Source organism: Leptonychotes weddellii, chromosome 5 (genome assembly GCF_054177405.1).
Source record: "Leptonychotes weddellii isolate Sample4059 chromosome 5, ASM5417740v2, whole genome shotgun sequence".
NCBI lineage: Eukaryota > Metazoa > Chordata > Mammalia > Carnivora > Phocidae > Leptonychotes > Leptonychotes weddellii.
This window is the reverse complement of record NC_138373.1, coordinates 137,692,891-137,715,001: the sequence shown is the minus strand read 5'-3', so window position 1 is coordinate 137,715,001 and position 22,111 is coordinate 137,692,891. Positions and strand designations below refer to the sequence as shown.

Genomic DNA, 22,111 nt, shown 5'->3' with positions numbered 1-22,111 from the left:
TGAGAGGGCCCCAATCTCCTTAGGGTCTCAGGTACACTCCTTCCAGACAGGGGACTCAGTTTGGGTCAAAGATTGGAAGAAAGACCCCCCTCAAACCGCAGTGGACAGGGCCCCACACTGTTGTTCTAACCACCTCTACTGCCCTCAAGGTTTCAGGTGTCACCCGTTGGGTCCACCACTCCAGAGTGAAGAAAGCTCATCATTCAGACGAGGAGCTGCGCCAGTGAGCCAGACCTCATGAACCTGCTCTGGCTTCGCCTTCAATGAGACCCCACCGACAAATGGACACCTGCTCACCGTGGTCCCTGGCTCTCATCGGCATGATTTCCCTCATCTTAGGAGTCAGACTCTACACTGTTGCCCCTCCTGACTGGACTTTCCCCCAGAGGCTTACTATTGCTTATTGGGTGACCCTAAGGTGTATTACTGCACTTACTTGTCCACAGGTTTCAACTGCTGTCGGGTTAGCCACAATGGCTCCCTCTAACTAAGGTCATAGATCCCACTTTTATTGGCCCTCTGCTGTCTACTCCTGAGCACACTTCACCGTGGTTTTCCTGGCCCCAGTCAGTCCTGGTCTTCTGCTGCCTGGTGTGCTGTTCCTCCGCACTGCCTCTAGCTTGTCCGGCCAGGCAAGGGGGGCAAACTCTCATATCACCGTTACTGGCAAATGGACTTTCCAGCTTATCCCCCTCAGTCCCGTACCGGCACCCCCACTGACTTCTTCCACCTGGGATGGACACCCACCGAAGGTTGACCTCCACTTTGATGGATGCCAACTTCTTGATACCTCCTGGGAACCTCATAGACAGTGTTGCTACCATGGTCCTCACTCAGTTTACCAGCTAGTAGATATCTATATCTGTGGGGGCCCTACACCTCAACAGCCAAACACCTGTCCTCAGTTCTGCTCGCAAGCCTGGGGATGGGAGTCATGGGTGGCGACTTGTCTGGGAATGGAACGATGGTTCCAATGGGTGGTGGAGCCTCAAATAGCGCAGTGACATCCGGATTTCCTTGTCATGTAACGCCACCCCATTCTCTTGCCCTAACAATCTCTATACCACTCACTCTCTCAATCCTAGAACCCAATGCCACATCATGGGCTACAGGAATCCCTCTCCTGTTGGGCCAATATCACTCTATAGGGACCAACCCCATGGCCAAGTTCATGATTAAGTCTGTGTTCGCCCCAAGCCTTGCAGAGTCAGACAGAAATTAACTTGCCCCGGCTTATCCCTGGGTCCCCCATCCTCACACAGCAAGCATCTATAGCGCAACTGTTAGGTGTGATTAATGCCTCCCACCAAGCACTTAACCACTCAAATTCAACCCTAGTGTCTGACTGCTGGATCTGTATGAAGCCCAGTCCTGTCCAATACCTGGGTGTCATCCTCAACCAATCCACTGTGTCACCTCCCACCTCGGCACCGGGGACCTCAGATCATCCCTTTCTGGCTCTGGTACTGCTGTATGGAAACTCTTCCTCTCCCATCATGGGCCACAGTCAGGTCTGTGCGCCTAACAACACTTTTCTGGCTTGTGATCAAGGTGTATACATCTGCATCACCCCGCACAATCAATCATGCATGCTTGTCAGTCTCTTACCCGATCTTTCAATCCACCCCAGGAGTGATGCCCCACTCATATGGAGACTTCCTAGCCGCCCTCGACGCTCCCCCGCAGCCATCCCCCTTATCGTGGGTCTGCTGGCTGCATCAGGTGTTGTCCTCAGCGCCACTGGCGTTGGGATGTCTCAGGTTCAGTACCAGGGGCTAACTCAACAACTCACGGTGGACTTTTCTGCCCTCACTCAGCCCTGGCCCTGCAATGCCAACTCAATTCACTGGCCTCAGTGGTCCTCCAAAACAGGTGCGGGCTCGACTTATGGCCCTGCAGGGGGGGCTCTGCCTCTTCTTACAGGAGGAATGTTGTTTTTATGCTAATGAGTCAGGGGTGGTCCAAGAAACTCTGACCCAATTACAGGAACGAGTAAATCACCTGTGGGAAGCACTCCAGCAGACCACTTGGTGGGATTCCCTCTCACAATGGTTCCCTTGGTTCGCCCACCTCATCGGCCCCCTCCTATTGCTTCTCCTCATAGTAGCATTTGTTCCTTGTATTCTTAATGCCCCTACTAGGTTTATCACTACTCAAATTGCTAAGATCAGACTCCAGTTGCTCCTTACTTACTATCGCCCCTTAGAAGATGAAGATGATGCCCTCTAAACTACGTGTTTAAAGGGGCATCAAAGGGCGGAATGATAAGGAAAAATCTGTGTCCTAAGAGGGCTGACCGAGCCAGCAAGCGAGTCCCAGCCCCTGCCCCGGGGCTCTTCCGGGTTCTTCTCTCTGCCCTGCTTCCCACATGCACCAAAGTGCCAAGTATGCAGAAGTAGAAGTGTATAAATTACCCCGTTTGTTTGTGCTCAGGGCTCAGACCTTTGGAGATCATTCTCCTCAGAGCCCGCCGGCGTTAAATAAACCTCCCATCCTCCAAGATCTCCGGGTGCCACTTGGTTCTTCCATCGGGCGATCCAGTCCAGGTTCCATAACAGTAGTAGCCAGCCCCTGACAAGGCTCCCAATGTCTTCCACCTCCTGGTATTCGTGTCTTTGTGTAGTCCCTCCTATTGTATCAGGGTTGGTCTGTGTGACCAATCAATTAACGGCAGAAGTGATGATTTGTCCCTTTCAAGGCTCAGTTAAAGCTGGAAAGAGAACTTTCCAGGGGCTGCTATTTCTTCTCCTTCTAGGGGACAGAAAGCCCAATGAATCCCCACTCTAATCACCAGGCCGGGGTGGAATGGCCAGCCCCAGTGCACATAGGCATCTCAGGTAAAATGTGATGGATTCATTCTTTGGAAAGATATCTAGGGGTTCAGGAAGTGTGAGCTTTTTTTCTGAATTTGCCTTTGGTGTCTATGTTCTTCACCATCAACATCTGTGGAATTATTGTTCCTTTCAATTACCATGCAAACTTCCAAAGGGGGGAAGACGCATGCATGCAGGCAGTCATTTGGGTACAGGTGGAAAATATTAAATCTCTAATTTTATTTATGTAAGCAGTCTGTTTCACAGAGATGACTTGTGAGATGTAATCAGAAACGACTATACTTCGTTCTTCTACTCTCCCTTTAACTCTTCTCAGGGGGCTGGCATTTCCTGTGCCCCGGGCCAAAGCCCTCTGCAGGCTCATGACTTTTCTGGGCACCCAGGTAATTCAAAGTTCTATGGTCCTGTTTCACAAACTGCAGCCTCAATGTCTAAGGTACAACGTAAGTACAAGTGAGCAAAGGAAAAGGGCAGAACTGATGCTTCTGTTCCAAGATAAGGTGGCCACACTGATTTAACAAACAAAATGAAACAATGATGATCAAATCAAATCTGACAGGAAGGTAGCCCCTTGCCATGCAAAGCAAAATTATGAAGATGGCTATTTAAAATTCAGGATTTATATTCACAATCATTGACAATGACCCTCTCAATGTATCTTGCACCATGAGATATTCATTAATTACATTAGCACACAGTAGAGAATTTATAAACAAGCAAAAAAAAAAACCCACCACATTTATTGAGGATGTGCCCCCCCAATTTTTATTGATATTGGTTGGCAATTAAAACGAGACTCCTGCTTTATGTTTCCATGCGAGCCTCATTGCTTCCAGAAAGATGCCCACAGACTTCTCGATTGAACTCCTACAGCATTTGTGGACAGGTCCACCTCAATATAATTTCATTATTCAGTCTCCCACTCTGATCTCTCGTGGTTTCATTTTATGAACCACGGAGTTCATAAAATGAACTTCCCAAGGACAAGCCAACATCCATGCTGCTTGCCACCCACGAAAGGGGCCTGATAATACCACAGAGGTGTATTAATGCCTGCCAGGAGTTCCACTTCCTTTTGGTCTAGAGTTGGGGAATTATAAAGTTATCCTAGCCCAAGAAAGACAAGGGGTGGAGAGTGGGCAGGGGGAGGAGAAGGAAAAAATTTTTTAAAGCTCAAAAGAATCTGGAAGATTTGCTCTATTCAACTCCTTAAAGAGCAGAAATAAAAGCCAAAGCTATCACAAAATATCACTTAATTTCTAATTTTATATTATTCTAGTTCAATGATTCTTCTTGGACATAAAGAGGAAGCATGTGAGGACTGAGAAATTGTGAAATTCTGGGAATCCAAGCTCTCTTGGACAAAGCAATAACCTCAGGTTTTTTCCTTCCCACCATCCCTCCTTCCTTTGCTCCATCCTCCCTCCCCTCCCTTCTTGGATTCCCCTTCCCATCCACTGAGGCCCCATGGTCGTTTGTCTGGAGCTGGGTGCTGTGAGAGAGTCCAGGGAAGAGTAGGTATGCCCAAGAAAAGCTTGCCACTTTAACCCCTTTGGGAACAGAGAGATTGAAGGAAACAAATGCGAACCAACTGGACGGGCAAGAAGTATATGCAGTTGATTCTCCTTATTTGCAGCAATGACGCTCTATAAAGTCGTTGTGAATACTGAGTTAGTTATTGAAGCCTGAACCATTGCTCCCAGGGGAAACACAGTAGGGTTCTGCGAACTTTTGGTTGCATTTTCCAATCAATACATGACCTTGTTTTATGTGTGTTTCTGTCCAAAGTACCTTATTTAATATACAGTTGATTCATTACCATCACACTCATCGCCCACCGCACTCTGAGTCACGCCTGAACGAAGCTTATCTAACACGTGTTTGCTCTCCATGCGGCACATCATAGCCTTCCTGTGCTTAGGAACATGAGACAGCACTTGAGCATTTGCTTGGAGGACATTTTAAACAGTGAAATGACCGACAGAAAGCACAAAAATGTGAAAAACATGACATTAAACAGACCACAAAAAGGACACTCATTTATAGTATAAGAGGTGGAAAAAAGAAGGCTCAGCTTTGCCTAGTTCAAGCCCAGCTGAGAACGTTGAGCCTCAGGCAACTCAAATTCTTCACTGCTCTGTGTGTGTCCACAAGTAACCACGAAAGGGCTACAAGTATTGATTTGGGGGTAACAAATACATTTTAGTGAATGGACAAACTCACGAATATGAAATCTGCAAACAATGAGGGTTGACTGTGTGTGTGTGTGTGTGTGTGTGTGTGTATGAGTGTAAAGTTCCCATTCAGAAAAATGAAGGACCAGCAGGGGAAGGACAATACATGGGGGAAAATCTTTCCGGAGAACGGGGCAGCGAACAGAGGTGAGGGGAGTGAGCAGGGAGCGCCTTCCAGCCCTGTGACCTAGGGGAGCCCGGTAAGGTGCATCTGTGGGAAAGGAGTAGAGTCTGGCTGGAGAAGAAGCTGTGTTGGAGGCCAGGAAGGGAGGCAGGGTGCGAGGTAAGGGGAAGTGCATGGCTCAGCTTGAGAAACACTGAAACACACATCTGTGGGAGAAGGTGAAGAGCAAGTCAAGTATGTGAGTCTCTTACATGGGTTTGCTCAACTGCAGATACCAAGTATAAGAGGCCTATTATAAGAAATGACAAAATACTAGTTAATTCCTCAAACACAAATTTGTAGATGAGAAGACTGTTCAGAGGAAAGCCTTTGAGGTTGGTCTTCGCTGCAAACCTACTTCATAAGCTAATAGCAATAACCTGCTCTGTTGGCAAACAAGAGAAATTGGGCTCCAAGCCAGCCAACCCGAGACAGAAATACGGCTTTTGAAAACAGTAATGACACTTGCCAAGCCCCACTCATGTTTTAAGCCATCAGAACAAAAGGTGTAAGTACCTGCTCTGATGAAACACCACTGGCTACTTAGCAGGAAAAATGTAAGTCGAGCTGGAATCTCTTATTCAGAAAAAAGCCCAGTACAGCTGAACCTTATAATCAGGTACAACTAGAAAAGAAACAGTAGTGACTGAGAGGAAAAAAAAAAAAAGGATGATCTAGATCAGCATTTGTGAAGATTGTTTTTTCTTGTAACTTGAAAACAGCTTCCCAGACGTGTTCTGGAAGGTGCACAGCAGCAGCATTCGTGATAACTCAGAACCAAAAACTCCCCTAGTGTCCATCCACAGTAGAATGGATGCATATATCTGGTCTACCCACACATGTAACGCTACACAGCAATGAGAATGCATAAGCTAGAACAATACACAACAATATAAAGGAATCTCACAAACATATAAGCTACAATATCCAGGCATGAGAGCACCCACTATACATTTCTGCTTAAATAAAGGAAATATACCTAGCAAAACACGTAGGAGTACTGTGTTGTTGGAAGTCAGGCAGCGACTGCCGCTGGGGGCAAGGTTCACAGAGAATAGAAGGGAACTGGAGGGGGCCATCTAGTGGGGTGGTGATAATAATGCTCTGTATCTTATCTGGGTACTGATTGCACTGGCGTGTGTTCAGTTTATAAAGCTCAGTGAGCTATACACTTATGATGAGTGCCCTTTTGTGAGTGGATAGTATGCTTCCATAAAGAGGTCTGTAAAGTGTTTCCCATTAGCAAGAGGACGGTAAAGGGTATTTTCTGTTGCAAGCAAACACACTGCCTGGTGACATTAGAGGACAGGGAAGAGTTCACAAGGCAGCTTTCTCTTAGCCCCAAAGGCAACAAAGAGTAAAGCACTGAATAAAAGGATCCCTGGGGTCTCCTGGGAAATCTCATTTACTCATTTATACCTCTGTTTATCCATCCAATGAACATGCTCAGAGAGGGAAAAATACGCCATCTGGAAATTCAGGACACCCCATCTCATCGGGGAGAAGGACAAATAAACCGACATTTATGTGGCGTGGTAGGTGCTGTGTTGGAGTTGATGAAGCATGACAGGAGCACTGATTTGAGGATCCAGGGCCAGAACTCCAAGAGGAGTACTGACATGTTTGATAAATTCTTGAACTGAATTTCTTCCAATCCCAAAAGTATCCTTTCAGCCTCTAAGGCAGTGGTTTCATTTAATATGCACACTGATCACTGGGAGTATCTTATTAAGATGCAGATTCTGATCCAGCAGGCCAGACATGGGGCCTGAGATCTGTGTTTCTGATGAGGCTTTTAGGAGACACTAATGCTGCTGGTCTTGGAACTGTACGTGGTGTGTGAGAGAGGGAAGGTCACGTGACCAGTAGTCCCACCCAACATGGCTTGATAATCCATCCTGCTCAGGCTAGTCCCTCCTGTGGGCACAAGCAGAGACACAAACAGCAAATCTGTGTGGGAGGCTCTCAGACCCAGTCTGCTCTCAGTCAGGATAGGGGTTGGAGAGGGGGGAGACAGCGGTGGGGGGCGGGGGGAGGAGTGAAGGCAGGTGGAAAGAGTCCCGTACGCTATTTTACTAAATTGGAAGAACTCTGCCTTGTGCTTCTTTCATTTCTGGCCTCCCCAGCTGCCCAAACCTTTTCTTGGCATGAACAGACTAGAGATATGCTTAGTAAGTATACAATTCTTGCACAAACAAAAACAAATTTAACAGAAAAATGGAGAAACCGGTCAGGGCTGTTTCAACCATTTTGTGAGCTAAACATGAAAAGGAACTAAAATAATTTCTTGTACTTTCTCACCCATTGGAAGGAGAACATGAAGGGCATCACATACACCTCTGTTCTGTTAGGACAAGAGACTCGACTAGACTCCTGCCCAGACTGGAGGGTGGGGAGACAGAGTCCTGGGAGGGAGAAGGAGAACTCTCTCCAGGAAAGATGGGGGTTGGATGGGGATTAAGGCTTAAGGAAGAGCACGAGAGAGCTGAGATCTTGCAGAAGGTGCTTTCAGCTTGACTGAAACCTGGCGTGTGTAGGTGATCCTTGCAGAGCTAGACAGAAATGGGAAGTCACGTGTTAATGCACCTATTGCAATTTCTCAATTTTCCTAAATATAAATATATTTCAAAAACAGATGTTGCAAACTCTCTTTAGAAGTCTATTTTGGCATGATCTGCTTATTTCCCATGTCTTGGTTACTTCTCATTTCCCAGGAAAACTCTTGCTAACAAAACAAGAAAGAATAGATATTGAAATTATCAAAATAGACAAAATAAAAACCAATAGAAATAATACCGGCAAACACGTAATAGATGATCATGATACCAAGCACAATGCTAAGCACCTCACATACATTATCTCATCTCATCCTTTTAACAACCCCATGAGACACAGGTATCTCAGTTATTCACCCAAAAGGATTGAGACTTTGGGGGGTTTAGTAACTTTTCCAGGTGAGCAGTCAAGCTGGAATACTTCCTGTTCAAATGGCTCTGTAAGTATATGTACTACTTCTTTTTATAAAACTTTATATGTCACTTTTTTCATCCTTAATAAAGTCTCCTTTTGTATATAAGCTCTGATATTATTCTTATTTTATAGAAACAATGGAAAACTTTATTTGTTAAACTTTCCCAATTCACCATTGGATATGAAGAACACTTCTATTGTTTGTGAATTGCTATTTTTGTATGCTCTATATTTGGGTGTCAGTGGAATCTTAGAAAATAATTGCTACTGTATATCTGTCTTTTGATTAATCTATTAATCAATTTGAGGCATTCATTTGCAGTTGCCTGTGACTATCTTCTTGAACACATTGGCATAAACTCTGTGGGCTCCTGGTAATCAATAATGGAAGACAATGATATTGACATTCTTTTATTCAGACAAACAAATTATCCTTCCTCCATAAGGAAAATCATTTGATTATGTGTTCTTTGACTAAATCAATTCTGTTGCATCATGTTTGTCACCCTTGATTTCGTAACGCCTAGAATATTTTTAGGCCTCAAAAAATGTATGCAAATGTCAACCATGTCATGGATTCTTAGGCCCCATAAAATTCAGACTTTTGCAGTATAAGATATTGGATTTCATGGTTTGGCATGTTTTTATTTTATTTTGTTTTCCTTTGCCTTGCTGGGGCCAACACCAGGACACCCCCATACATAGCATCTTTTTCTGTTACTGGAGCCAAATTTAATTGTTAGATCATTTTGATACAGAATGGAGCTATGCAGCTCTGGCCAATGCTCAAGTCATCAACTATCTCCCACACTTCTTAAATCTTTATTTTTCTCTTCTCTAGAAATCCTTTCACCTCTATATCTAAACATGCTAAAGGTTCTCTTTCCCTAAAAAAAAAAAAAGAACACTTTCTCAATGCCATATGCCTCTCTATTCCTCTTTTGTCTTCCTTTCTCAAACTGGCTCTTGACAGAGCAGCCTATGTTCTATTTCCCTCTTCTCTTTCATTGCTCAAGCTACTGCCTACTGGAAGGCATTCGCCTTCCACTAAACTGCAAAACTCAACAAAACCACAATCCTCCCTACAACCACCCATTGCTAAATCCAAAGGAGGTTCCTTATTTTAATGGTCCTCCCTACATTTAACATTGCTGGTTGGCTCTTCCTAATTTATTTCATGAGTTTTTCTTACTCTACTCCCCCCTTTTCAAAAATTTCAGCGTTATTGAGGTATAATCAACAAAACTGTAAGATCTTTAAAGTGTACATTGTGGTGATTTGATATATGCCTACGTTGTGAAAGGACTGCCTCCATTCTTTAACCTTTTTTTGTTAAAACCTCGTGTTCTCCCAGCTTTCAACCTGTTTTCACTGCTCTTCTCTTTACACGTGCTACTTGGGCTGAGCTTATCCACTGTCATAACTTTACATACCACATTACTTGACCTTCTCATATCTACCATAAACTTCCTCAGAGCTATGGACTTAAACATCAGTGATTCACAGACATCTCCACTAGAGTCCCATATGCTCTCAAACTCCTAGGTCCAAAATTAAACTTACATCATCCCCACGTAAATCTGTCCTCTTCATATGGTCTCTATCTCTGGTTAATGATTGCTCACACGCAGAAGCCAAAAATCTGAGGATCATCTTAGGCTTCTTCTTAATCTGTGAATCCACTTGTCACTTAAGTATTCCTTCCATTTCCCCCTTTCTCTCTATCTTTACTTATTCCTTACGTGAGGCCCCCACATCTTCTTCCTGGACTATTTGAATAGTTTCCTAACTCACCTGCCTCTGGTTTTGATAACTCCTATCTATTCTCTGAATAACTACCAGTGTTCTCTGGATGACATGAATCTGACCATGTCCCTCACGTGTTTACAATTCTTCAATGGGCCCCCCCATTCATAAATTCAGGATTAAAGATCCAGCTGTTTAAAGTCCTCTGAGACCTGTCCCCTTCCAGTTTCTCCAGTTTCAACTCTGAGGTCCCATCCCAAAAGAAATCATCCTTCAACCTTTCCTCACCTTCTGAAAGGGCCCCAGAGCTGAGCTAGATGTCCCAGCTCTGCATTCCAATCTTGCTGCCCACACATACTCCTATCACAGAATTCTCTCATTACAGTATATTGAAATGACCTTCCTAAGTTTCTGAAATGGGAATATTGGCTTATTCAGTTTTTGCTCTTCAGGGCCTGGAAATGTACATAATAAGCACTAAAGAAAAATTTGTTGAACTGACAACAATTTAGCGTGTGTTGGATTGCCAACATGGCAAGCCAGAAACGAAACAACTCTTAAAATGTAAAGCTACAGCTAATTTGACATTATTTCTTTCGTATTAACTTTTAAAATGTTTGGAGAAGTATTTTTATCGTGGTGGTTGTATTCCGATTTAAAAAAAAAGAAAAGAAAACCAAAAACTAGACTTTTTTTGTGCCTCCCCGTCGGGGAATCGAACCCCGGTCTCCCGCGTGACAGGCGGGGATACTCACCACTATACTAACGAGGAATCGCACGCAAGCGGTTCGTCCGACAAGACTCTTATTGCTTATCACCCTGCTCCGTCCTTATTATTGGCTACCACCAATAGGTTTGACATTCTGCCATTGCAACTTCCACCGAAGTTGAACGAAACTAAAATGGAAGCATTCGATTGTTCTCCCCGTTGCACTTCTGATCATTTCCGTCCGCCCGCGGTCCTCCAGCTGGCCCCACTCTCCTCTTCCTCCTCCTCCCCTTTCAGGAATGCTCCCGGTCCTCTCAGCACCTCTCCACACACACACTCCCAGGGAGCAAAGCGCAAGCCTTGTCGCGCTGCAGCACGGGACTTGTAGTTCCATCCACGCTACACCTCACTCTTCTCTCACTTTAAGAAACTTCCCTTCCCGGCGGGCGCCACGAGCCTCTCTTGCTCTTCTTTACCTCCCTCTCTCTCTCCTCTACCTCTCAGTCGAGTAGTCTGGCTGTTGGGTTTTCGGTTGCGGATCGTCGTGCGGAGAGACTCCCCAGAGCCATGCCCGAGGTAGTGGATACGTGCTCCTTGGCCTCTCCGGCTTCGATCTGCCGAACCAAGCACCTGCACCTGCGCTGCAGCGTCGACTTTACCCGCCGGGTGCTGACCGGCACCGCCGCGCTCACGGTGCAGTCTCAGGAGGACAATCTGCGAAGCCTGGTACGGTGGGACGCGCGCCCAGTGCCTGCCTTCCCCGGCCGGCCGCTTCTCGTCCCTCACCCCGCTGCTGCCCCTTCCCAGCCCCACGTTCAGGTCTGCCCCGCGCATCCCTCGGTGCCCCTCCACAGCCCGCAACTCATTATTCCTCACCTCCCTTTCAGCCCTCACTCATTTCTCAGCCTTCCGTTCCTCGCCCCCCACTCACCCTGTATCACCTCCTCCCAATCCCACTTCTGTCTCTGCATCCCTCCGTCACCCGCTACATATATATACCTCAGTGTCTCCTCCTGCACCCCACTCCCCAGACGCCCCTCCCCAGTCCCTAGCACATCCTAGCACCGCATCCACGTCCTGCTCTCATCCTGCGTTCAGGCTTTATTTTAGCCCGAATCCTCCCTCCCCGCTATCCTAGTTCCCAGCGCTAAGCCCCCTGTGGCCTCCCCATTTCCTCTCCTCGGCCTGCAGCCCAGAACTCCCTCCTCAGGCCCCGAATTTCTTCCAATCCCCAGCGCACCTTCCTCAGGCCATAGTCTCATCTAAGTCTCAGACCCTCTGCCCTGCCGATGTTGATCCGACCCTTTCCTCCCAGGCACCTTATTTCAGCCCGCACTTCTGCAGGATAGGACCCGTCGACCCATGGGAGTCTTCCCTCAGTCCCTCTACCAGTCATTCTCAAACCCCGTAGGTTTGAGACCCCTCCCTACCCCCTGCTTGGATACTTCCAGTCTCAGCTAACTCTAGATACAGCTCTTTTTCTCCAGGGTCATGATTCTTATCACCCTTCTCTTCAAATAATGTAATGACGGGTGGATCATTCAGGCTTTCTAAGCATATCTCAATACAGTGTATTATAGTTGGTTCCAAGGAGCGAGGAATTAATTGGGCTTCGTAGAAAGTAATATACTTCTACAACATCACTAAGCCACTTCAGTAATGAAAAACTTGTTTAGATTTATGGAATGTTATTAAATTATTTTATCTGTACAACATAACCTGTTTTCAGTGTTCTTACTCAAAGTGATAGTATTTGGATTGTACCTCTCACCTGAAAAATTTCATAGGTGAGCATTTTGGAAATAAGAGGGACAAGAAAAGACCAGCGACAGTGTATTGTGCATAGAGTATTGTGATATCTACTTAAGAATGACATTAAGCAACCTGATCACTGAATGTTGTAGGCTTGATGGTGAGAAATCAGTGGGGTCAATTAATTGGGCATAATAATAAATTTAGATAAGAATTGATGGTTCTCATGACTCCTGTTTGTGTCATAGGAGTATATTTTGAGTTCATTAATGTGAACTAATAGAGCAGGTAACCTACTCTTTGTCCTTTAACATCTTGCTAGACTAATTCTGATTTGAAAAGTAGGTCGACTCCCCTATGTATTGATATTTAGTCACCAAAAGTACTACAGGAAGAAAATAAGGTATTACAAGCAAGAAGATAACTACGTCCCTGTAGGTTGTACTTTGGTCTGCTTGAAGTACCATGCTATCTTTTATTGCAGGCAGCTTAGCCCTGGCGGGATTGGCTGAAGTCCCGTCTCAATGAGATTTCCCTTTTTATTAAAAGAAAGTAGATTTTGATAGTTTATCACTACTTACTATGACCTTGCACTCTCACCTATTTTGTACAAATAAAGGTTGACCTCTGATCCTTGAGGAAGCAAGAGACAGAATGCCTAAATTTTGAAAAGAATGTACCTTCAATGTTCCAACCTCAAAGCTGCCCGTTGTTTTTGCACTCCCCAAATCTGAGAGGAGACTTTTAAATCATGATGTCTGGTTGGCATGTCTGTTTAGTAAATTGGAGCCTAGCATGATAATAATGTTAGATTTTATACAAGGAAGGCTACTTGTGGTGAAATCTGTTTATAATTGTTTGCTTATATATAGTGGCAACTTGAGGCCAAGAGTTCGGTTTTGCTTCTTCAAACTCAGCTTCTTTCCTCCACTAGATTACAGTCTCTTGAAGGTAGGACTATGTTTCATGGCTCTTTGTATCATGTTCTTAGTATAGCACCTGCCATGTAGACACTCAAAAGTTTGATGAACTGATGGGTGAATTCAGTTTGAGTGCAGTGCCTAAGCCTTATATGGGCTGCACTAGTCATAGTGCTAACTGTATCTTGGAGGTGAGAGGACCCAGTGGCCGCGCTTGCTGAGGACATCAAGTGTCCTTGCTCTCTCCATTCTTGGAGTCCTTGATGCTGGGGAATGTTGAAAGAGCTCTACTAGGACTAAATCCCAGCTTTTCTAAAAATCCTTTTGAAGTTTTGGGTTATTTGTGCTCAAGTTCAGTGTTCATTTGTGATAACTTCCAAGCATTTGTTTCTTTTATTGAAATTTTCACCTTTTTTAGGTGTTCTGTCAGCTGGTGACTCAAAGAGGTTTTAATATCTTGGCCAAGATCATATACTAGTAAGTGGCAGAAGCCAGGAAGTGAACACAGATCTTAACGACTGAAACCCTCGGGTCTTCACTAAGTAAATGGCTGAGCTGGGAACCAAATCAAGGTGTTGTTTTGGTTTGGATTTTAACAATAACCCCATTTTTTTTTTTCATTATGGCACCCTGCACATAACAAGTAGAAAATGTAGATAGAGACATAATACTGAGGCGTAAAGCTTTTTAATTTAAGCGATGCGTTGTCACAGAAAGAATTTGAGTCCACTTAAAACAACATATACAGTATAATAAAATTAAAAACAATTTAAGAATTTGGAGGAAGAGAGAATAAGGATAGAGAAAATCAAACACATGGTGTAAGGCCCTAGGAAAAAAGAAGTGGGTTGTGAGGTTTACGGGGAGCTTCCCAGCAGCCTGTGCAAAAAGGGAATTAGTTATAACATGGCAATTAGCCAGCTGCTTAGAAGTAGAACTGTTTTTTGGGGTGTTATTCAATGAGGATACTGTGAGATATAGTAAATTATATCCCTAATAACTTCCTACTGTTGGTAGGTCTGTTTCTTATAACTACATATGGTATCTCAGCCTTATATATATAGTGGGTGTTCAGTAAAACTTTGTTAAAAAGTACTAGTTCCAACTTTCAACCACCCAGTTTCCTTTTTTTTTTTCTATTACTCTTTTTGATCAATTGTTTAACAACATTTATTAGTGAAATTTGAAGGGGAATTTCTTAAGTAATTTGAGAATGATATTTGAGGTTAAGACTTGGCAATATATGGCTTAAACACTGCATTTTCTCTTTTCTCTTGGCTCAGGACTTGCTTCATGCATTAATTGATACCTACGATTTTTTCAGGCACTGTGCTAAACTCTGGGAATGCAAGCCTAAGTAACATTCTGTGTCTTCTTAGGAACCCTCAATCTAGTAGAAAACATACCATTCTAATGTGGTACAGTAAATGCTATAGGAGAGATGTGGACTGACTACTATAATAAGTACAGAGGATATGAAAAAGATTTCAAAAAATAGTCATGACAATAATCTGGCTCTTCTGATTCTGATTAGATTTGAGAAGTTTAGGCAATACAGATAATCAAATATGTCCCTCTGGGAAATGAGCCAGTTGATTCATCCTTATGGTTGTAAAAGCAGTATAAACACGAGTAGTTATAGACATAGATATTCTAATCAAGTTTTTAAAATAAGTCAGATAGCCAGAAATAGATACTGGAATATGAAGGGACAAAGGAATAGCCCTATTCTTAATAAGATATAAACCTAATAAAACCAAATATTCTGAATATGCAAGTGCAAGAAGATAAGTCAGTTCTACTAGTACAGAGTAGCAATTGTTGAGGTACCCCTGAAAGAAAGTAACCCAAAAGGAATAATTACCTATTTGGAGGAAAACAGATGACACCCCTAACAAATTCAGCCGCTTTAAAAAAAAAACAAAAACAAAAACCAAACCAGAATGGAGATTTCTTTCCACCTAAATATTGTTGACTCCAGAGAGGTAGAAATCAAATTAATGATTGCCCTTGTGACTTTTCCTGAGCTTATCATGCAATGAACTAGCCTGAAAGAGAGGTAACTGGCCTTCTAACTCTGCATGCTATTGCCGGCCAGATTTCAGTAGAAAGATGCCAGAGGTAGGGAGATCAGATCGCAGGCAGTTCTAAGGCAGGGTCTGACCCAGAGTGGTGGTAGAAGGAAAGAGAAAAAAGTATGAGGACAGTGTGAAAGAAAAACGTGTTAATTGGCTATGGGGGCTTGGGCAGTGGGATCAATTGTGGATTATTTGAATGTCCCAAACCTTAGGTACCTTGTGGATTCTGTTAACGGAAGAGAGAAATCAAGGGAGAGAATGGATTAGGGGACATAAGGGTGGCTTCATTTTTAGAATTTTTAGAAGCCCATTGAATATGAGGCCATATTTCCCTTGGAAATGTCAAGCAGGCAACTAAGAGATCCAGCGGCAGTCTTGGGGGAAGGGATACCGACCGACTGTAGAAATAGTAGTCATCAGCACAGAGGAATTGGTTGGTGATGTGGGATGAGCGAGAACTAGGGAGTGTGTCCAATATGGCAAGAAAATCAAGGGATCCAGGGATGCTTGGATGGCTCAGTTGGTTAAACAGCTGCCTTTAGCTCAAGTCAAGATCCCAGGGTCCTGGGATCCAGCCCCACGTAGGGCGCTCCCTGCTTCTCCCTGCCCCTCCCACTGCTCATGCTATCTCTCAAATAAATAAATAAAATATTTTTCAAAAAAATCAAGGGATCGAGGCTAGAACATTGGGACAAATTCATTTTTAGGAGCTAGAAAGGAGGGGAAGAAACAGCATTAGACGAGTAAGAAAACCATTTATGTGTAAAGTCAAAGAAGCCAAGGAAAGGACTTCAAACAGATGATGTGGCCCATAAGGGTTATGAGCGGACAGAGGTCCAGATTACTGAGCAGAAAGACCTCTTGATCAGGAGGCATCCCCTTTCAGTAGCAGAGGAGTTGCAAGCCAGACTGAAGAGAGGGAAGGAGGAGAGATTGATGAAGAAGTGGAAATAGCAGCCACAGGTTGCCCATGGAGTCTAAGAAAGGGAGGAGACAAATGAATAGTTATCAGGGCAGAAGGATCAGGAGAAGTTTTAAACATAACATGGGAGACTTGTTTAGGTTGTTCAGAAACAGTCTTGTGGCATAGGAAGGTGGACGATTCTAGAACAAGAGATTAGTTGAGAGATAGTGAAAGGTATGGTCTCTAGGGCCCAGAGGATTAGGGGGATGGAGAACACTCAGAGGCTTGTTGCCTCTCCTTTCCTGCCCAAAGCAGTTGTCCAAAATGGGCCACGGCAAGTAGATACGCTCTCTCGGTCCTGTGTAGATCATTCGGTCGGACTTGCCACACCAGGTTGGGCTCTTTCGATACACATAACGGCGATGTGCAGCCCGCTTATTTGCCTAACAAGTGCCAAGGTTTGTTTTAAATTCCGGATATATGAAAGTACATAGGAGCTGGACTATATGAATTCCAGGAAGAAATATATGGTAAGGAGTCATGGTGAAGCTTAAGCTATAGATGATTTTTTTTTTTGTGGCAGAGAAGTTAAGTTTTAGGAGACAGGGGCAAAGGCATTTTAACTTAGATTTGACTTACACTTAAAACCGTAAATTTGTGTGACTATCCCAGAATTACCTAACAATATGTATATGCAAACTTTAGAATGAAAAATCTTTCAGGAAGCTTAGAGTCCCAAGAGACAGGACCTACACTAACTTTTGACTCCTTTAATTCCTGTAATTTCACTCTATTTTACTCTCTATGAGCATCTAGTTCTATACTGTAATCATTATAGTTAACCTATATCTAATATTCATGTTCTCTGGTGTATATTAAACAATTTTCTTATCATTTAAAAATACTTACTTAATTCTAGACTTTGGATACAAAGGACCTCACGATAGAAAAAGTGGTCATCAATGGACAAGAAGTCAAATATACTCTTGGAGAAAAACAAAGTTACAAAGGATCACCAATGGAAATCTCTCTTCCTATTGCTCTGAGCAAGTATGAATGTTATCCTTATCTTTTATATAGCTAAATAATGGAGAAAAATGTTTTTAATTTAGACAATTTTCCTTTCCTATTTCTAGTTTGTGTGTATGTAGTAATTGGTGTTCTTACTGGTCTGCTGTTCAGATTAAAGCTTATAGTGAAAATTATATGTTCTTAAGACTCTAAAGAAATTCATTGTATAAAATACTCAAGAATAGAACTTTTGATAACTGTTACTTCTTTACTGATCATGGGAGTGGTCTAGAGTGATGATGGGTGCATGCCATCTTAAGGAGGCATTTCAGGATGACCTGGGAGTATATCCCACTCCTTGATAAATTGGGAAGGGGAAAAAGGGTGGAAAACCATTGGCCTAAAACAAGGGTGATTAACCCCACCTTTCAATGGCCAATGTTTTCATGCCTTCTCTTGGCTGTTTAAGAAAGAGAAGGGCAGGGCACCTGGGTGGCTCAGTCTGTTAGGCGACTGCCTTCAGCTCAGATCATGATCCCAGTGTCCTGGGATTGAGCCCCACATGGGGCTCCCTGCTCAGTGGGGAGCCTTCTTCTCCCTCTCCGTCTGCCCTTACCCCTGCTCATGCTCACTCTCTCTCGTGCTATCTCAAATAAAATAAATAAAATCTTAAAAAAAGAAAAAGAAGGGAAACACCCGCACGTAACTTGTGAGGTAGATATCATTGACCCTATTCTACAGATCAAGAAGGATGGCCCAGAGCAGTCAAGTAATCTGCCCCAGTTCACAGCACCACCAGTAGGTGGCAGAGGCAGGACTCACACACCAGCGCGAGGCTGGTCTCCAGAGTTCTTGCTATTTCCTCATTATCAGTACTGCTCAAACTATCTGGGGCAAAGGACCAGTTCTTGTTATTTCCAGTCTGTCACAGACTGATTCTTTTATAAAATGCAATAAAAATGAATTACTAGGAAGAAGAGATTAAAAGCAAGCACACGTTTTTGATCCCTAGATTCAATGGACGTAAAAGTGACTCTACAAGTTTCTAAAGGCTTACTCTCCATTTCTTGACTTGTCCAGTAACTGTTTGCAGACCAGCACTGCTCGGTGTCATCCTCTGGCACCCACCGCTGTGTGGTAATCAAACTTGCAAAATTATTTCTTCCGCTTTCCCATTGTCATGAAAGATTGCATGATACCACAGGTGCAAAGTGCGTGTATTCAATGAATATTAGTCCCTATTATGTCTTCCTAAGCACTTGGCGTGGTAGGGTGGAAGGGATCCAGAGGCAGGCATTCAGGTAAGAACTGGGGATGCAGCATTCCTAGATCTTACTCTCCATCAGTAACAAGACCTTATAAAATATCATTTGTATTATTTAGTCTGTGCATTATGAATTCAAACTTTAGTTAGATTAAATTATACTCTACTAATATATTTGTTTGTTGCATACAGAAATCAAGAAGTCGTTATAGAAATTTCTTTTGAGACATCTCCAAAATCTTCGGCTCTTCAGTGGCTCACTCCTGAACAGACTTCTGGGAAGGAACACCCATATCTCTTTAGTCAGTGCCAGGTACAAAAAGTTCTGGAATGATTTATTATACAAAAAATTTCCAGCACATTCAGTTTACTGAAGCAAAGTGGACAGTGGTCTTATGGATACTCAGGTCTTACCTAAGATAGTATTTTAATTTATGTTATAAAAATGATATATATTTTCATTGCTATCTCATTATTAACATATTCATATATCACTTTTAAAAAGAAACTCCCTTCAATTTGAAATCATGTCCACTTAAAGTGGACTGTCTAGGTCATATTTATATTTATTATCCTAGCACCTAGCATAGAACTTGGCATTCTTGAGTGGACACTCAAGAAATGGTTATGAAACAGAAAGGAAAAATTAATAAGACAAAAGTAATAGGTACTGGTTATGAAAAGTGTTAACAGTAAAGAAGTGGAGGGCGCCTGGGTGGCTCAGTTGGTTAAGTGACTGCCTTCCTGCTTCTCCCTCTGACCCTCCCCGCCCCACTCTCTCTCTCTCAAATAAATAAGCAAAATCTTAAAAACAAAACAAAACAAAACAGTAAAGAAGTGGAAAGTGAAAAATCAGATTTTTCAGTCTTCTCCAGGTACCATTGCCCAGAAGTAACCACCACTGAGTTAGGTGTGCAACCATTCCAGATTTTCCTTATGCTTTTACAAATGTATATGTTATGTAAACATATTAAATGACCTTTAAAATGATACAATTTAGGGCGCCTGGGTGGCTCAGTTGGTTAAGCGACTGCCTTCGGCTCAGGTCATGATCCTGGAGTCCCTGGATTGAGTCCCGCATCGGGCTCCCTGCTCGGCAGGGAGTCTGCTTCTCCCTCTGACCCTCCTCCCTCTCATGTGCTCTCTCTCTCATTCTCTCTGTCAAATAAATAAATAAAATCTTTAAAAAAAATAAATAAATAAAATGATACAATTTAAACTATTTCTGTTTTCTGTTTAAAAACTAAGAATAAAGAATCCTATCAGTAGAGACAGTCTGTCACAAGGGTAATACATACCAAACTATCTTCTGAAAGGGAAAAAAACTAATTCCGTTAGTAATTAAATAATTTACAACTAAAGGAACTCATTTCATTAAACACTAACTGTATTTTCCAACATTATATTAGATACTTTGCACATTTAATCCTCTCAATATTCCTAAGTAATAGATACTACCTTAGACTCAAATTTAAATACAAGTCTAGATGGTATTGAGAAAAACCGTTCTTTCTCCTTCCTTTTCTTCTTACTTTTTACTTTGAAAGTTTGCTGCAAGATTGGAATGTCAAGCATCTAGCAACACTCCCCAAACTGTTTTCCTCAGAACATCTAATGGGCTTCCCATTAGATGTTAATAATTAACCAGAGCAAGATAGTTTCCTGTTAAAACAAGTGTAAGAATTCAAACAGGTTTCTTTATTGTAGGCCTTTTCAGAGTCTCCAGGAGGCTAATGTTCCAAATGACTCTTTAAGACAGGGATGTAGTATGCATGGTTCTCAATTTTATTTCACTAAAGAGCCTTTTTGCTCAGGATCCCTACCAGCATCACTGAGTACTGCTGTTACTCTGAGCAGAGAGTAGGAGACGATGCTTAACATTGCTTCATGCTTCAACTGAAACGTGAGGATTGACCATACATTAAAATGGGAAATCAGACTTTTCTATCCGCGATCTGAAAAAAATGGGAGATGTATTTTTAAAAAGAATGTGTCAAAGGGCAGTGCTGCAATTTTAATAATTTCTGAATGACTTGATTTATAAGAAAGGGGAATAGCTTTTTCTTTTTCCCTCCCCCCTCCCAGGCCATCCACTGCAGAGCAGTTCTTCCTTGCCAGGACACTCCTTCTGTGAAATTAACGTACAGCGCAGAGGTACGTATCACAAATTATTAACTGAATTAAATGACTCATTTAAGTAAATGTGGTATAAATGATAAGCAGAGTTAATAACTGGATTTTTATAGTTAGTAATATTTTACTTAATTAACTTCTATATGAGATATGTAACAAAGAAGATGTGGACCTCATTTTGCGTCTCTTTTCTAAAAATTTTATTTTTAAGTAATCTCTACACCCACCGTGGGGATTGAACTTACAGCCCTGAGATCGAGAGTCACATGCTCCAGGGGCGCCTGGGTGGCTCAGTCAGTAAGCGTCTGCCTTCGGCTCAGGTCATGATCCCGGGGTCCTGGGATCGAGCCCCGCATTGGGCTCCCTGCTCCATGGGAAACCTGCTTCTCCCTCTCCCACTCCCCCTGCTTGTGTTCCCTCTTTGGCTGTCTTTCTCTCTGTCAAATAAATAAAATCTTTTTTTTTTTATTCTTATGTTAATCCCCATACATTACCTCATTAGTTTTAGATGAAGAAATAAATAAAATCTTAAAAAAAAAAAAAAAAAAAGAGTCACAAGCTCCAGCGATTGAGCCAGCCAGGCGCCCCTGCATCTCTCTTTTATTTATTTATTTATTTATTTATGTATGTATGTATGTATTATTTAAGATTTTATTTATTCTTTTGACAGAGAGCACAAGCAGGGGGAACGACAGGCAGAGGGAGAGGGAGAAGCAGGCTCCCCGTTGAGCAGGGAGCCCAATGCGCAGCTGGATCCCAGGATTCTGGCAGTGCATCTCTCTTTTAAAGGCAGTTTTGAACATAAGCGTAATAAAAGGAAATGGGTACTATTCTGATTTTAAAAGGAATTCAGAATAGCGGACCTCAAAACAAGAATTTGGGGAAAACATCTTCTAACTTTAAAAAATTACCATTTGCAGGATTAAAGTTTCTAGAAATGCCCTCTATAGCCACGTGAACCTCTGTCTAGGTCCCCTAACAGGCATAGATTACAGACTTATCTGACTACATGTCCACCTGATTCCTGTTGTAGGTACTGCTAATCCTTTTACAAAAAGGACTATAATAATAAATAAGTACTAACTAAGTAATACTGAAGACATACATACCTACATATGTACATACTAGGTCCCAGGCCAGACCTACTCAGACCAAGCAAATAGAATTGAGGACTAACCTGTCTTTATGGGGGCTTCTTGGTTCTGAGATCATCCCACAACTGAACCACACCTAGTATGTATAGTGCTGTGGAAAACCATATACTTGGAGACGAAGAATCCCAGGTTTTGGACTCTTCTCTACCACTAACTAACTGCATGACCTGGGGCAGGTCTTATGGCCTCAAAACCCTGAGTTGTCTCATCTGTATAACACATCGCCACCTAAATAAAGG

The 22,111-nt window shown here is 42.9% G+C and overlaps 2 protein-coding genes, 1 long non-coding RNA gene and 1 other non-coding gene across 9 annotated transcripts in view; 1 reads left to right on the top strand and 3 right to left on the bottom strand.

Moving 5' to 3' along the window:
* Positions 1–22,111, bottom strand: part of AMDHD1 (amidohydrolase domain containing 1) — a 204,059-nt gene that overhangs the window by 108,283 nt on the left and 73,665 nt on the right. The window lies entirely within an intron of this gene.
* Positions 1–22,111, bottom strand: part of LOC145721385 (uncharacterized) — a 73,678-nt gene that overhangs the window by 7,076 nt on the left and 44,491 nt on the right. The window contains exon 4 of one of the 4 annotated variants that reach the window (XR_014145040.1): positions 20,168–20,540. The exons of 1 other annotated variant lie outside the window; for it this stretch is intronic. This is a non-coding gene — a long non-coding RNA (uncharacterized LOC145721385). Of the gene's footprint in view, positions 1–20,167; positions 20,541–22,111 lie in introns of those variants that run through there. 2 more of the 4 variants (XR_014145052.1, XR_014145042.1) reach the window with 2 other exon arrangements.
* Positions 10,648–10,719, bottom strand: TRNAD-GUC (transfer RNA aspartic acid (anticodon GUC)). The gene has a single exon. It is a non-coding gene; the product is annotated as a tRNA-Asp (tRNA).
* Positions 11,090–22,111, top strand: part of LTA4H (leukotriene A4 hydrolase) — a 33,440-nt gene continuing 22,418 nt past the window's right edge. For all 3 annotated transcript variants that reach the window (XM_081819080.1, XM_081819081.1, XM_081819079.1), the window contains exons 1-4: positions 11,090–11,382; positions 17,230–17,360; positions 18,778–18,898; positions 20,671–20,739. In XM_081819080.1, coding sequence (XP_081675206.1) covers positions 11,224–11,382; positions 17,230–17,360; positions 18,778–18,898; positions 20,671–20,739 — 480 coding nt within the window. In that variant the 5' untranslated portion in view covers positions 11,090–11,223. The remainder of the gene's footprint in view (positions 11,383–17,229; positions 17,361–18,777; positions 18,899–20,670; positions 20,740–22,111) is intronic.